At 58.3% G+C, this 12658-nt stretch overlaps 1 protein-coding gene across 1 annotated transcript; it reads left to right on the top strand.

Annotated features, from left to right (window-relative positions):
• The first annotated feature begins 1923 nt into the window (after positions 1-1923).
• Positions 1924-11496, top strand: LOC137458878 (centrosomal protein of 131 kDa-like). The gene is made up of 10 exons (XM_068170178.1): positions 1924-2016; positions 2199-2380; positions 2752-3194; positions 3773-3901; positions 4297-4464; positions 4605-4837; positions 5364-5498; positions 6747-6824; positions 10833-10919; positions 11290-11496. The coding sequence occupies exons 1-8, from the start codon at positions 1937-1939 to the stop codon at positions 6769-6771; spliced, it is 1395 nt and encodes a 464-aa protein (XP_068026279.1). The 5' UTR covers positions 1924-1936; the 3' UTR covers positions 6772-6824; positions 10833-10919; positions 11290-11496.
• Positions 11497-12658: the final 1162 nt, after the last annotated feature.

Here is a 12658-nt window from a genome sequence, read left to right as displayed (position 1 = left end):
CACGCAGAGGGTCCTGAGGTTCCTGCGGCACAGGACGGCCCGGGTGAGCCCCATGCCCTGTGGGAGCGGCAGAGATGAGCTGCAGCCTGAGGGCCAGGAGCGTGCCAGCAGCAGCCAGCACAAGCAGCGGGCCTGGGGCAGAGGCTCACACTGTCTTCGCTGCAGGGGGAAGACAGGACATCTCACACAGCAGATTTGCCCCCAGCAGGGCTGTATTCCCTAAGAAAAGGTAGAAAAGGGGTCAAAAAAAGGCCATGAATTCCCAAGCCTAGTGGTTCAGCCACCTCTGCCAGGCACAGCCCTTGGACGTTCAACCACCTTTAGGCCCATGAGACGTCGTACATCAGGTGACATCCAGGAGGTCACCTCCACAATGTTCAGGCCTTTGAAGCCACCAGCAGTCTCCAAAGCCTTGATAAAAAAACACCCAAACCAACCAGATTTGGCATCAAGGAACACATCCGAGCTAGTGGCAATGGTCGAGGCTCTGCTTTCCTCTTCTGCAGCTGAGGAAACCCAGCTTGCACAAACCCGGTCACAGCAGTTCACCATTTCCTCTCCTAACCCCCAGCAAATGCTCCCTGGCCTCCCTTCCCCTTGACCTCCCTCCACCAGTGACACAACCTCCTTTAAAGCCAAGCCTGTCCTGGGCTACAGCCCTGGATTCTGCCCTTCTGCTCTGCTCTGCTCCGCTCTGCTGAGACCCCAGCTGCAGTGCTGGCTCCTGCTCTGGGGGTCTCGGCACAGGAGCTGCTGGAGCAGGGCTGGAGTAGGCCATGAAGGTGATCAGAGGCTGTTCAATGGCAGCATTAGCCTCAGAAATCTCTTTGCCTTCCTGCAGCGCTTCCTACGTGCCCATACAGGGCAGTGGCTGCCCTGCAGCTCCAAAGGGAGACCTCCAGCTCCTTCCTTAGCAGCACCAGTGCCAAGAGCTGCAAAGTGCTCTCCATCAGGCCTGGATCTCCTCGGCTGTGACACCCCTGAGCTGGGATGAGTCAGTAACTGCTGCCACTTGTACAGGGACCTGTGGAGGCTGCTCCAGAGGAGAAGACAGGAATGAGTTGAGGACTACTGTGTGGACAGGCTGAGAGAGTTGGGTTGTTCAGGCTGGTGAAAGCTATGGCAAAAGGCTCCTGAGGAGCCCCCCCCCAAAATGGCAGAACACCGACGGTGCAGGGCGTGCCGGAAGGGATGCCGAGGTGTGGGGGGATGCTCTGAGAGGCATCGGCAGGGCTCCAGGGACAGCGCAAAGGGCCGAGGAAGGAGCTGGGTTGAGCCACTGGCCTCTGCTGCTGGCCTCAGCCAGGGTCCTGCTGATGTCACAGCTGGGTTCCTGAATTGTGGCACCTTGGCAACCGTCTGTGTACTCGGTACCTGGCGGTGCTGTGTGCTAGGCGAGTGCGTTGGTGGTGTGCTTTGGTGGTTTGGTTCTTCTGGTGTGGTTCTGGGACTGTGGTTTTGGTTGTCTGGGTTCAGAGGAGTGGTTTTGGGTCTTTGGGTTTGGTGGAGTGGTTCTGGTCTTTGGTTTTGGTGGAGTGGTTTAGGTGGTGTGGGTCTGGTGGAGTGGTTTTGGTGGTGTGGGTTTGGTGGCTTTGGTGCTGTAGGTGTGGTGGTGAGTTGGTGGTGGTGTGTTTTTGGTGGAGTGGTTCAGGTGTTTGGGTTTGGTGGAGTGGTTGTGGAGGTGTGGTTTGGTGGAGTGGTTGTGGAGGTGTGGTTTGGTGGAGAGGTCCTGGTGGTGTGGTTTGGTGGAGTGGTTGTGGTTTGGTGGTGGTGGTGAGGTTTGTTCTGCGTGGGTCTGGTGGTGTGGGAGTGGGAGGAGTGGCAGTGGTGGCTGTGGTGGTGGCAGAGCCCACAGCAAGCTGCCCGTGTGCTGCTGCCGATCACCATGAAGAGGGTCCTGAGGTTCCTGCGGCGCAGGACGGCCCGGGTGAGCCCCATGCCCTGTGGGAGCGGCAGAGATGAGCTGCAGCCTGAGGGCCAGGAGCATGCCAGCAGCAGCCAGCACAAGCAGCGCAGGTAGTGGGGCTGGGGCAGAGGCAGGCAGGCGCTGGGTGGCAGCCTCCGGGGCTCTCGTCCTGCCCCGCGGCTTGTGGCTCCTCCTCCTCTGCAGGAGCTCCCTCTGGGCCGGGCGGGTGAGAAGGGTCTGTGAGCAGGGCCGTGGTCGGGCCTCCACGGGGCTGTGTTTTCTCTCCTGACAGCTGCAGAGCACGGGCTGTGGAGCCCCGGGAGCAGGGGAAGAGGGCAGAGGTTGCTCCGAGCTGGGCTCTGTGTGCAGCGGGAGCTGCTGGAGAGACGAAGGCTGCCCCTGCTGTGAGCGCAGCAGGCAGCGCTGTGCAGCCGCAAGGAGGCCGTGGGGACGAGGCTGTCAGATGCCCTCTCGGTAGGTTGCTGTGGAGCTGGGAGACCGGGAAGGGTGGTGTGGGGGTGCTGATGATGCTGGGCAAAGATGCTCTGCTAGGCACGGTCCAAGGAGAGCAGGATTCTGTAGACACTGCTTCCTTTGGGGCTGGTTCCTGAGCACCTGGCGACATCTCCCTGGCACGTGGGACAGGTCTGTGTGCTGCAGGAAACCACATTCCCAAGCTGGAAACCAGCTGCGTGTTGGTAGGGGGCTGGCTGGGATCTCAAGGCTTTGCGGTGTGTGTGTCTGCTAAGGGTGCCTCTGGAAGCCAGGTGATTGGGAAGGCACTGGAGGCATCATGGGGCTGTCCAAGCTCACTCTGATTCCCAAACTACATGGTTTTCCTGTAGAGGAGTGCGCCACAGAGCTCCACCCGCACCGTGCCCAGCTGTGGATGTCTGAGCAGGCTGCCAAGTTGCAGAGACATGTAGAGCAGTTGTCTCAGATTGAAGAGAGGTTGAGTGAGGGCATCGTGGACAGGAATGCAGTCAGCAAGGGCCTGCTTCAACTCCATGGGGAGAATGTAAACATAAATGTGAGCAGGCTGGAGGGTGAGGTGAGCCAGCTGCATAAAGCACTCCAGGAAAAGACAGAGGCTTTGGGGAAGGCAAAAAGAGCGCTGAAGAGGATGGCGAAGGAGCTGGAAGCTCAGCAAAAGAAGCAAGAGGAAGAGCAAGCTGATAGGATGAAGAAGGCAGCAGTGCTGCAGCACCAAGTGGCTCAGCTGAAAGAGGAGAACCTCTCCCTCCGCCAGCAGCTGAGCAACTTGCAGCAGGGTGGCCAAGAAGGCCAGGTGAGCGATGCCTTTGCGTGTGAGGCCGAGAGAGTAGATGAAGAGGAGAGGGGAGCACTGCCCAGATTTGTTGTGGGGGTGGTGGTGCTGCAGAAGGTTTGGGCAAGCCTTGAGACACACTGCTGCCTCTGTACGTGTGTGTCTGTGTATCTACTGTCAGCGCCCTGGGCTCATGCAGAGCATTTGACGCTGTCCCACACAACATCCTTGTCTGTAGAGTGAAGAGACCTGGCTTTCTAGGGGTGGCCCAGTGGGTGGGGAAGGAATTGTCTAGACAGACTGCAGAGCTGCGGTCAGTGGTTGGTGTCTGGGAGGCGCTGGTTATGCGCACTTGCAGCGCAGAGAGCCAGTGGCATCCTGGAGTGCACCAGAAGCAGTGTGGGCAGCAGCAGCGGGTGAAGGGAAAGGATTCTGCCAGCACAAATCAGACATGGAGCTGCTCAAGCAGCTCCAGGGGAGGACCACAAAGATGATTGGGGCTGCAGCTGTACCCCTGGGAGGACAGGCTGAGACAGTTCTTGATGTGCCTGGATAGAGACACCTTCATTAATAAGCAATGACATTTCTTGTTTCCCTAGAGAAGAGGGGGACAGCTGCCAGGACACCCTGAGCCTGCCCTCAGTCGCCTGCAGCTAACAGAAACCTCCAGTGCTTCTGCCTGTGCCTGCAGTGGCCTGAAAGAAGAGCTGAAGGAAGATAGGGACAAGGTATGCAAAGTCTCTGAGGGGCAAAGCAGTAGCCTGGGGGCAGCATCTGGGTGGGCAGGAGTGAGGCAGCTATGCTCTTTGGAGCCTCACTTCTGCTCCACCACTGTCCAGCCGCCGTGGCCATGATGCCATATTGCACCCCAGGCACTCCCAGGCGTCTCTGGGCTTGGCTGTTGCCTCACAAGGTTTTTCCTCTCCGGGTGCCTGCGCTCGGCTGGTGCCGAGTTGCCTGGCAGCAGCCTTTGGGGGAAGGAAAGTCCTCTTTTGCTTGCCTGTGTCTCATCAGCCATTTGCTCTAAGAGCTGTCAGGCTTCTGAATGGCCAAGAAGGACAGGTGAGTGACAGTAGGCATCAGACCCCTGTGCCTAAGGCAGGCTGCTTTTTCCCCACTTCAGATAGGCAAATTGACCATGGAGCTGCAGCTGGAGTCCCAGGCACGCCAGCAGCTCGCAGCCAGGAATCAGGAGCTGCAAGGGCTGCTTGTGACTCTTGAAAGGAAGCAGTGTGAGCAGAAGGCACAGGCACGGAGAAGAGAGATGAAGCTTCTGAAGAAGATTGAGCAGGTGAGTTATGTTCCCGTGGGATGTGTGTGGCTGTGGCCCCGTCTGTGAGGTGTCTTCTCTTGGGCATCTGCTTTCTTGGGCAGCCTGGTGGCTTTGGTGCCATGGGGGGAAGCTGTAAAAGGCTACCTCTTCTCTTTTAGTTGGAGGCATCTGCAGGCAATGCCCTGAAACTGCTTGAAGCCTCCAGCTCCTTAAAGATTATAAAGCTGGAGCAGAAGAGTCAAGCTCTGGAGCAGGAGCTGGAGAGGGCCCGGAGAAGGCAGAAGGAGACCGAGCGGCAACTGGCCTTTGAGAAGACAGCTAAAGAGTCCTTTATGGAGTTTTATCAGATGAGCGGGAAAACCATCAGGAGCCTGCAAGTGGATTTAGAACTGTAAGGGCAAATGTTTTCTCTTTGTGCCCACACAAGACACTGGGGACAGTTCTCTTGACAACCCCTGAGGTACCAGAGCTCCTCAGGCCCATCCGGGGGATGCTGTAGCCAGTTTCTTGTCAGCATTTGCTGTAGGCCTCTCGTCTTCCCGCACGTAGGGTGGGAAAGAGGAGCTCCCTTTCTGCTGCTGCTGTCCTCCCTCTTGGGACAGACAGGCTGGAAAAGGCAGAGGGGACAGAAGAGGAGCCTGTGAGGCAAAACGTCCTCTCTCAGGTGCTGTGCTGACGGTGCATGGCCAGGCTGAGTATGCACTGGGAGGAGAGCAGGAGCCAGGGTCCTCTCCACCTTCTAGCAAAGGTCCCCCAAAGCCAGAGCACAGGTCACTCGGACGCCTGAGCAGGAAGACATGGTGGGGGGGGCTCAGAAGTCTCTGTTCATAAGTTTAAGAGCAAAATCTCCCACTTGGGGGACAGCTTTGTGCCTGTGTGAGCAGCAGCTGTTGTTGATGCTCCTGCCTTTTTCACAGGAGCCACAAGAGGCTGGCATGGCACTGGCAGCGGCGTCTGGAGGAGAACCCTACTCTCACAGCCTGCCTGGGGCTTGCTGGGGAGCGAGGGGAAATTCCTTGGAGCATCTTCCAGTGTGATTCCTCAGTCTTCAGGTGGGTTCAGAAGTCTGGTTGGCTTTTGCCTGTGTTAGTGAAAGAGTGGGAGTCTTTGCCGTGTCGTTTGTGGCCAGGTGGAGTGGGAGCAAAGAAGCTGCCTGCTTCTCCTGATGAGGCCAAGGCAGTTCCTGTGAGGTAGAAAAGGTGTAGGGTCTAAGGGTCAGCAGATGCCATTTGGGAGTTGTGTGTGTTGTGGGCCCCCTTTGGGAACATCCCAGGTGTGGCCTGTGCAGTGGCATCCGGGCCGGCACCCAGCCTAAACCACCACACGTACCCAGCTCTTGGGACCATCGTCTCCTTTGCTAGGGTCAGCAGAGGCCCTCTGCACCCAAAACATTTGGGGTGTCACATCCAGGGTCTCTGGAGAAGCCACACCATCCAAACCCTTGAGGTGTCTCTGAAGCCAAGGCCTTTGGAGCATTTCTGCGCCCAGAGCTTTTGGGGGATCTCACACCTAGGGTCTCTGGGGCATGGTTTTACTCCATACTTTTGGGGTGTCTCACAGCCCTCAGGGTCTGTGGAGCAGATCCACATGCAGATTTTTGGGGTGTCTCACAGCCCTCAGGGTCTGTGGAGCATCTCACACGCAACACTTTTGGGGCATGTCTACATTCAGAGTCTTTGGAGCATCTCTGCGCCCCACACTTTTGGGGTGTCTTAGAGCCTGTGCTCTGGAGCATCTTCCCCCTAGGCTGCTCTGCCCTTGGGTGCTGCACTCAAGGTGGGTCTCCAAGCCTCAGCACCAAGACCCCGAGCCACCTGCTTCCCAAGGGCTGACAAACCATCCCCTCCCTCAGCCCCTCTCCATCCCGCTCCAGCACCCCGCGAATCCCCTGGCTAGGGGTCCGCATCCCGGCGCCGGGGTGCTGGGGCGGGAGGTGAATTCCTAGGGGAGCGCTCCGAGCCAAGGCGCCCGCGGAGAGCCGGAGGGCGTCGGGCCCGAGCCGTGTAGGGCTGTGAGCTCCGGGGCGGGCTGCTGACGCTGCCGAGGAGGAAAGCAGGCAGTGTCTGTACGCTCGGTGTCATGTACTTGCTAATCCTCCCGGATTCCTCCATCGGGCTGGAGAGGGAGCAGAGGGGGGAGCTGGAGGCCAGCCGGCCGCCTCCCGGACCTCGCAGCCGCCCCGAGCGAGCCAGCGACGGCCACTAGGTTGCTCCTCTCCGTCGTGCCGTCGTGTCACCACCCCCCACCCCGCCCCCCAAACCCTCATCTTGTCCTTCTGTCCCCCCTTCCTTCCCGGGTAGGACACGAGGAAACACGTCATCATGACGCTGCTGGACAGCCAGCAGTCCTACGTGGAGTCCTTGCGCACCTTGATGCAGGTAAGGTGGCAGGGCCGGGGGAGGTGACTCCCTCCCCTCCCCTTGCCTCCCCTCCCCCCGCCCCAAATGCCTCGTGGTGTGTAGCCCTCCCTTGCTTGGCCCCGTCCCCCCGTCCCCCCCAAGTCGCAGCCCTCAAGCTGTGGGTCCCCTGCCAGCACCGAGGTGGCACAGGAGTGGGTTGGGAAGGGGTGGCAGCGCGGGCTGGTGGGGGGCGGTGGGCATCAGGGTGGCAGTGGTGGCAGCAGTGGGGTGTAGGGGTCACATCTGTCCCCCCAAACGAAGCCTGGAACGTTCCTGGTGGGTTGTCACCTGGCAGGTGGTGTGTCCACAAGCCCCTTCCAGTGCTTGACGCCAGCCCCCTCCCAAAGCTCTCTTCGGCAACCTCATCTCCTGGTTGCTGATGACCCTGCCATGGTGGGAGACCCTTTACACCCCCAGTACCCATGCCCCCCCCCCATTCTCTGCTCAACTTTACCATCTTCAGCCATGGGCTGAGGCTTCTTCTCCAGTCCTGGGTTGTACATTGTTTTCACTAAGCTGGTTCCAAAGCTCCCCCTGGAGCAACCTGGCCCCAGGGCCCACCCCACGTTTGAGATGTTAATGAAGGTGTTTCAGGTTGATGGTGATCAGTGCCCTGGAGACTTAGGTCAGGCTTGGCTTAGGTGTGGGTTGTCCAACCACATGTCTGCAAGTGGAAACACCGAGAGGAGCAGAGCTCTGCTCTGCTCCCTAGAAAGCAGTGTCTGCAGGACATCTGCTGGGCATGGCCCTGAGGACCTCAATCCCAACCCCCAGCCAGGCTTTTCCCATGGTGGACCCAGAGATGCTCTACCAGATGTTGTTGCAGGAGGGAAGGACCCTTTGAGGCTGCTCCTAGTGCAGATGTTGGCTTGGGGGTGCAAGAGGAGCCCAGCTCTGGGGCTTATCCAGGCAGGGTTTAGGGTCTGGTGGTGCCCCTGATGATCTTGGCGTGGGTGGAGGCTGTCCCTTGGGCTGTGCCCTCCTCTGAGGTGGGACAGGAGGCTGGTTGGAGGGGACAGCCGTGCTGGGGGTCAGTGGTTCCCCACTGGAGGGACTGGGTGGGCATGAATGGAGGCCATGGTGGGCATGAATGGAAGGCCCAAACCCTTGCCCATGGGATATGTCCTGGCACGGTGCAACCAGGGGGATCTGGCTTTCTGGGGAGAGAGTCACAGGGCTCCAGATGCCCCCAGCTCCCCATCTCAGCTGGCACCAGGTGCTTGGATCCATCATGGTGTGGCCTGGTGGCGCGTAGCATGGTGGCTACCGAGGGCAAGGACTACCTTGGAGCATGATCTTCCATCCAAGCCAGATGGTACATGAGCAAGCCCTGCCTGCTCTCCCTGTGTGCTGAGGTGGAAGCTGTCTCTGTGCTCTTCTTGCCCATCTGCTCCTTGCTCCCCTAGTTTCATAGTGGGTGGGATGTGTGGCACAGCCCAGCCCTTCTCCTGATGGAGGAGCTGGGCCACCGTAGGGCAGGTGAAGTGGGTTAGGGGCCTCAGGAAGGGTTTGGCTCTTCTGACTTGGGTCTCCATGAGATATCTACCATCAGCTTGAGCAACCTCATCCTTGGGGTGGAGGTTTGCCAGCTTGGATGGAGATGTTTGAAGCCACTCCAGGTGGGTCCTGTCCTCACTGATCATCTCCATGATCCTTCCAGCATCCTTGAAGGGCACTGGCATCTCGCACAGGTCAGGCTGGGGAGGTGTCAAGGAGGTTCAGAAGACTTTCCCCATCCTGCATTCCTTGCAGATTGCTGAGGGCACCCTCCCTGCCCTTCCCATGGGAAAGGGCTTTCCCAGCAGAGCTTCCCACCCAGCCTTGCAGAGGACCTGCTTTTCCTGCTAGCTCTGAGCCGTTGCCCAAGAGAGGCTGCTGGGTGAAGTGGTCCAGGGTTTGATCCACAGCATCTACCCTGCTGGATCCAAACATCCTAAATCCCACCAGGAATGCACCAGATGTGGCCCCCAAGGTCGTGCTGCCATGACTTCCCAGCTGGGTCAGGCTGTGCTGAGGGCTCCAGAGCTGCACACAGCACTCCAGGTGAGGTCTCCCCGGAGCAGAGCAAAGTGGCAGAATCACCTCTCTGGCTCTGCTGCCAGCGCTGCTTTGGATGCAGCCCAGGCTGCCCTTGGCCTTCTGTGCTGCAAGCTCACACTGCCTGCTCCTGGCCAGCTTCTCCCCCGCCAGCACCTCCAGGTCCTTTCCCTCAGGGCTGCTTTCTCTGCCCTCCTCCCCCAGTCTGTATTGCTAGTGAGGATTGTTCCAGCCCAGGGGCAGAGCCCTGCACTTGCTCTTGTGGAACCTCCTGAGGTTCACCTGGGCTTCACCTCTCCAGCCTGTCCAGGCCCCTCTGGATGCCATCCTGTCCCTCTGGTGGATCCACAGCCCCACTCAGCTTGGTGCCACCTGCACACTGCTGATGGTGCCTCAATCTCCCTCTCTCTGTCATTGCTAAAAAAATTGAAAGAGCACAGGTCCCAGTACAGACCCCTGAGGGACACCACTTGGCACTGATGACCTAAGTCCAACCCCTCTGCCATGGGCAGGGACATCTTCCAGTAGATCAGGCTCTGCAAAGCACCATCCAACCTCTCCTTGAACACTTGCAGTGATACATTGGAGGCATCCATGCAAGGTGATGATGATCTCTCAGGAGCTGGTGGCCCCTTGGGAGGTTACAAAGACCACGCTGGTGGTGGCCAAAGCTGCAAGGCTGGTTTCTTTGGCAAACCTCTCCTGCATGGAGCTGGTTTCCATCCCCAGCAGCCAGGGCAGCACAGTTGGGGCTTGCTTGGGGGTGCCATGGCATCGCTGATGGGGAGGAGTAACAGCAGGCACCAGGAGAGGTTAGAGGCTGCCCTGCTGGAGAGCAGCTCCATGGAGAAAGACCTTGGAGTGCTGGTGGGCAGCAAGTGCTGCAGGGGACAGCAATGTGCCCTTGTGGCCAAGAGAGCCAATGGGATCCTCGGGTGCAGCAAGAGAAGTGTGGCCAGCAGGGCCAGGGAGGTTCTTCTGCTCTTCTGCTCTGCCCTGGGGAGACCACAGCTGCAATCCTGTGTCCAGTTCTGGGCTCCCCAGTGCAAGAGAGACAGAGAGCTGATGGAGAGAATCCAACAGAGAGCCACAAGGGCACTTGAGCAGGGATGGATGGGTGTAAGAATGGAGAGATGGATGGATTGGTGGACAGAAGGATGGGTGGATGGATGGGTGGATGGATGGATGGATGGATGGAAGGAAGGATGGACAGAAGAATGGAATGATGGATGGATGCATGGATGGATGCATAGATGGATAGACAAGATAGAAGAGTGGATGGGTTGGTGGGTGGATGGATGGATGGATGGATGGATGGATGGATGGATGGATGGATGGATGGATGGACAGAAGGATGGACAGGTGGATGGATGACAGAAGGCTGTGGACAATATAAAATTCCCCAAGTGTGGGGGAAGACAAGATGAGTTTGGGAGCAGTCAGGGAAGAACCTAGAGGTACCCTGGGTTGGGGGTGGATAGGGAGGCTCCAGGTGAAACCTGTGGAAGTCCTACTGTGCCCATGCCTGATGTTGCCATGGCCTTGATGCTTCCCTGTGAGTGGAGCTCTGTGACTTTGCCTTTGTGGCCATGGCACCCATGTCCCCATCCTACTTCAGGCCAAAGCCACGCCTGGGGAAAGTGAGGCTGGGTTGCACTTCCAGTAGTGGCAGGGGCTGGGTACTAACCCCTTAGTGCCTCCTGCTGCTCTGCAGAAGGCAGTGGGTGGGAAGAAGGAGAGCTCCTTCTTCCTCTTCACCGACCTGCTGGTCTGCACCCCGCTGAAGCGCAAGGCGGGGTCCCTGCGCCGCAGCTCCATGAGCCTGTGAGTGCCACCTGGGGGAGGGAGGGCACCCACCAGCTCCTTAGGGTGGTCCTCACCGCTTGGGATGGACTTTGAAGGCGTTTGGGATGTGAGTGCAGCTCAGCCAAGCCTCCCTCTGCTTCCCAGGCACACGTCGGCCAGCGTGATCGACACCGCCAGCAAGGACAAACCGCTCTGGAAGCTGCCCCTGGAGGAAGTGGGACATTGTCAAAGGTCTGCCCCTGCCTGCTGGAGTGTCCCATCCCAGCATAAACCCAGTGCTCAGAGATCACCAACCCCAATGCCAGAGGAGGATTGGGGCAGCCTCTGAAGGATGCCTGGGGATGGATGAGGGCAGTGTCGTGTGGTGGCCATGACGCTGGCCCCTGGCACCCTTACCAGGATGTCCTCTGGGAGAGAGAGAACCTCTGAAAGGGCTGAAGGCCACGAGTGTGCACTCAGACCCCCAAGATCCCACCAGCCTGAAAGCCAAAGTGGGGTTGGACAGCTTCTGAAGGATGCAGGGGGATGGATGGGGTCCTAACCAGGCATGTGGCTGGTTGTAGCCCATCCCTGAGGCCTGAAATGTTGTCCCCCTCCTCAGAGCCTGCATGATGTGATCAAGGACCAGATGGCTGCCATATATCGGGAGCTGGAGGAGAAGCAAACTCTGTCCTTCAGCATGACCTTCCCCCCAGTGAGGTGGAGCTCAGCACCACCAAATCTGATGGCACTGAGGCCATTGTCTTCGGGTTTCCCAAGCCTGATGCCCAGCTCCGCTCGGAGCAAGTCTTTGAGGGTGCCAGGGAGAAGCTGGGTAAGAGCAGGGACCGGGGGAGTGGATGTGGCAGTGGGCTCAGCATCACAAGCCAGGCTAGGCAGGCCTCCATCCATCTCATTTCCTCATTCTCCAAAGTTGTTTTTTTTCCCATCTTCCAGCAAAAACTGCCTGGACCCAGAGTTCCTCAAGGCCATCCCCACCATGAAGATGAGGAGCGGGATGCAGGCACTTGGTGCTGATGCCTGGGTTCAAGCATCCTACAGGACCTGCAAGTCCCTCCTGGAGGTGGTCAAGGCCAGGATGGTAGAGGCCTTGAGCCACCTTAGAACCTCAATAGAGGAGAGATCTGGAGGTGCAGGAGCCAGTGCAGAGGAGGGCAGGGAAGCTGGGGAAGGGCCTGGTGAACTAATGTGATGGAGATGGACTGAGGGAGCTGTGGATGGTTAGTTTGGAGAAGAGGAGGCAGAGGAGGAACCTCACTGCTCTTCACAGCTCCCTGAAAGGACGTTGTGGAGAGGCTGGGGGTGGTTTCTTAGAGGAAATGAAGTGATAGAACCAAGAGGGAATGGATTGGATAGGATAGGATAGAATGGAATAGGATGGAATAGAACGGAGTAGAATAGACCAGGTTGGAAAAGACCTTTGAGATCTTGAAGTGATCTTGTCCAGAGAAGGGGTTGAAAGCTGGTGAGGGGTTTGGGGCACCAGCCCTGTGAGGAGACTCTGAGAGAGCTGGGGTTGATTAGCCTGGAGAAGAGGAGGCTCTGAGGAGCCCCTTATTGCTGTCCAGAACTACCCGAATGGAGATTATAGGCAGGTGGGCATTGGTGTCTTGTCCCAGGTAACCAGCACCAGGATAGCAGCGCAAGAAGCAATCCCTGTCCTGCAGCATGGCCTTCCCCCTACAAGGTGGAGCTCAGCACCACCAAATCTGATGGCATCCAGTCCTTCCCCTTCCAGTTCCCCAAGCCCAATGCCCTGCTCAGCTCGGAGAAGCCTTTGAGGATGCCAAAAAGAAGCTGGGTAAGAGCAGGTACTGGGGGAGTGGATGTGGCAGTAGGCTCAGCATCACAAGCCAGGATAGGCAGGCCTCCATCCATCTCACTTCCTCATTCTCCAATGTGGTTTTTTTTTCCCATCTTCCAGCAAAAACTGCCTGGACCCAGAGTTCCTCAAGGCCATCCCCACCATG

Source organism: Melanerpes formicivorus, unplaced genomic scaffold, assembly GCF_026170545.1.
Source record: "Melanerpes formicivorus ecotype bairdi unplaced genomic scaffold, bMelFor1.0.p_v2 SCAF_291, whole genome shotgun sequence".
In the NCBI taxonomy this organism is placed as follows: Eukaryota; Metazoa; Chordata; class Aves; order Piciformes; family Picidae; genus Melanerpes; species Melanerpes formicivorus.
Note: the sequence above shows the minus strand (reverse complement) of the source record. Positions and strands in the feature narration are given on the sequence as shown.

Excerpts from the sequence above, each read along its gene's own strand:
- LOC137458878 (XM_068170178.1), top strand. The coding sequence starts at position 1,937 with ATGCCCTGTGGGAGCGGCAGAGATGAGCTGCAGCCTGAGGGCCAGGAG. Across the intron at positions 4,465-4,604 it reads TTCTGAAGAAGATTGAGCAG|TTGGAGGCATCTGCAGGCAA; the intron begins GTGAGTTATGTT and ends CTTCTCTTTTAG. Across the intron at positions 4,838-5,363 it reads CTGCAAGTGGATTTAGAACT|GAGCCACAAGAGGCTGGCAT; the intron begins GTAAGGGCAAAT and ends CCTTTTTCACAG.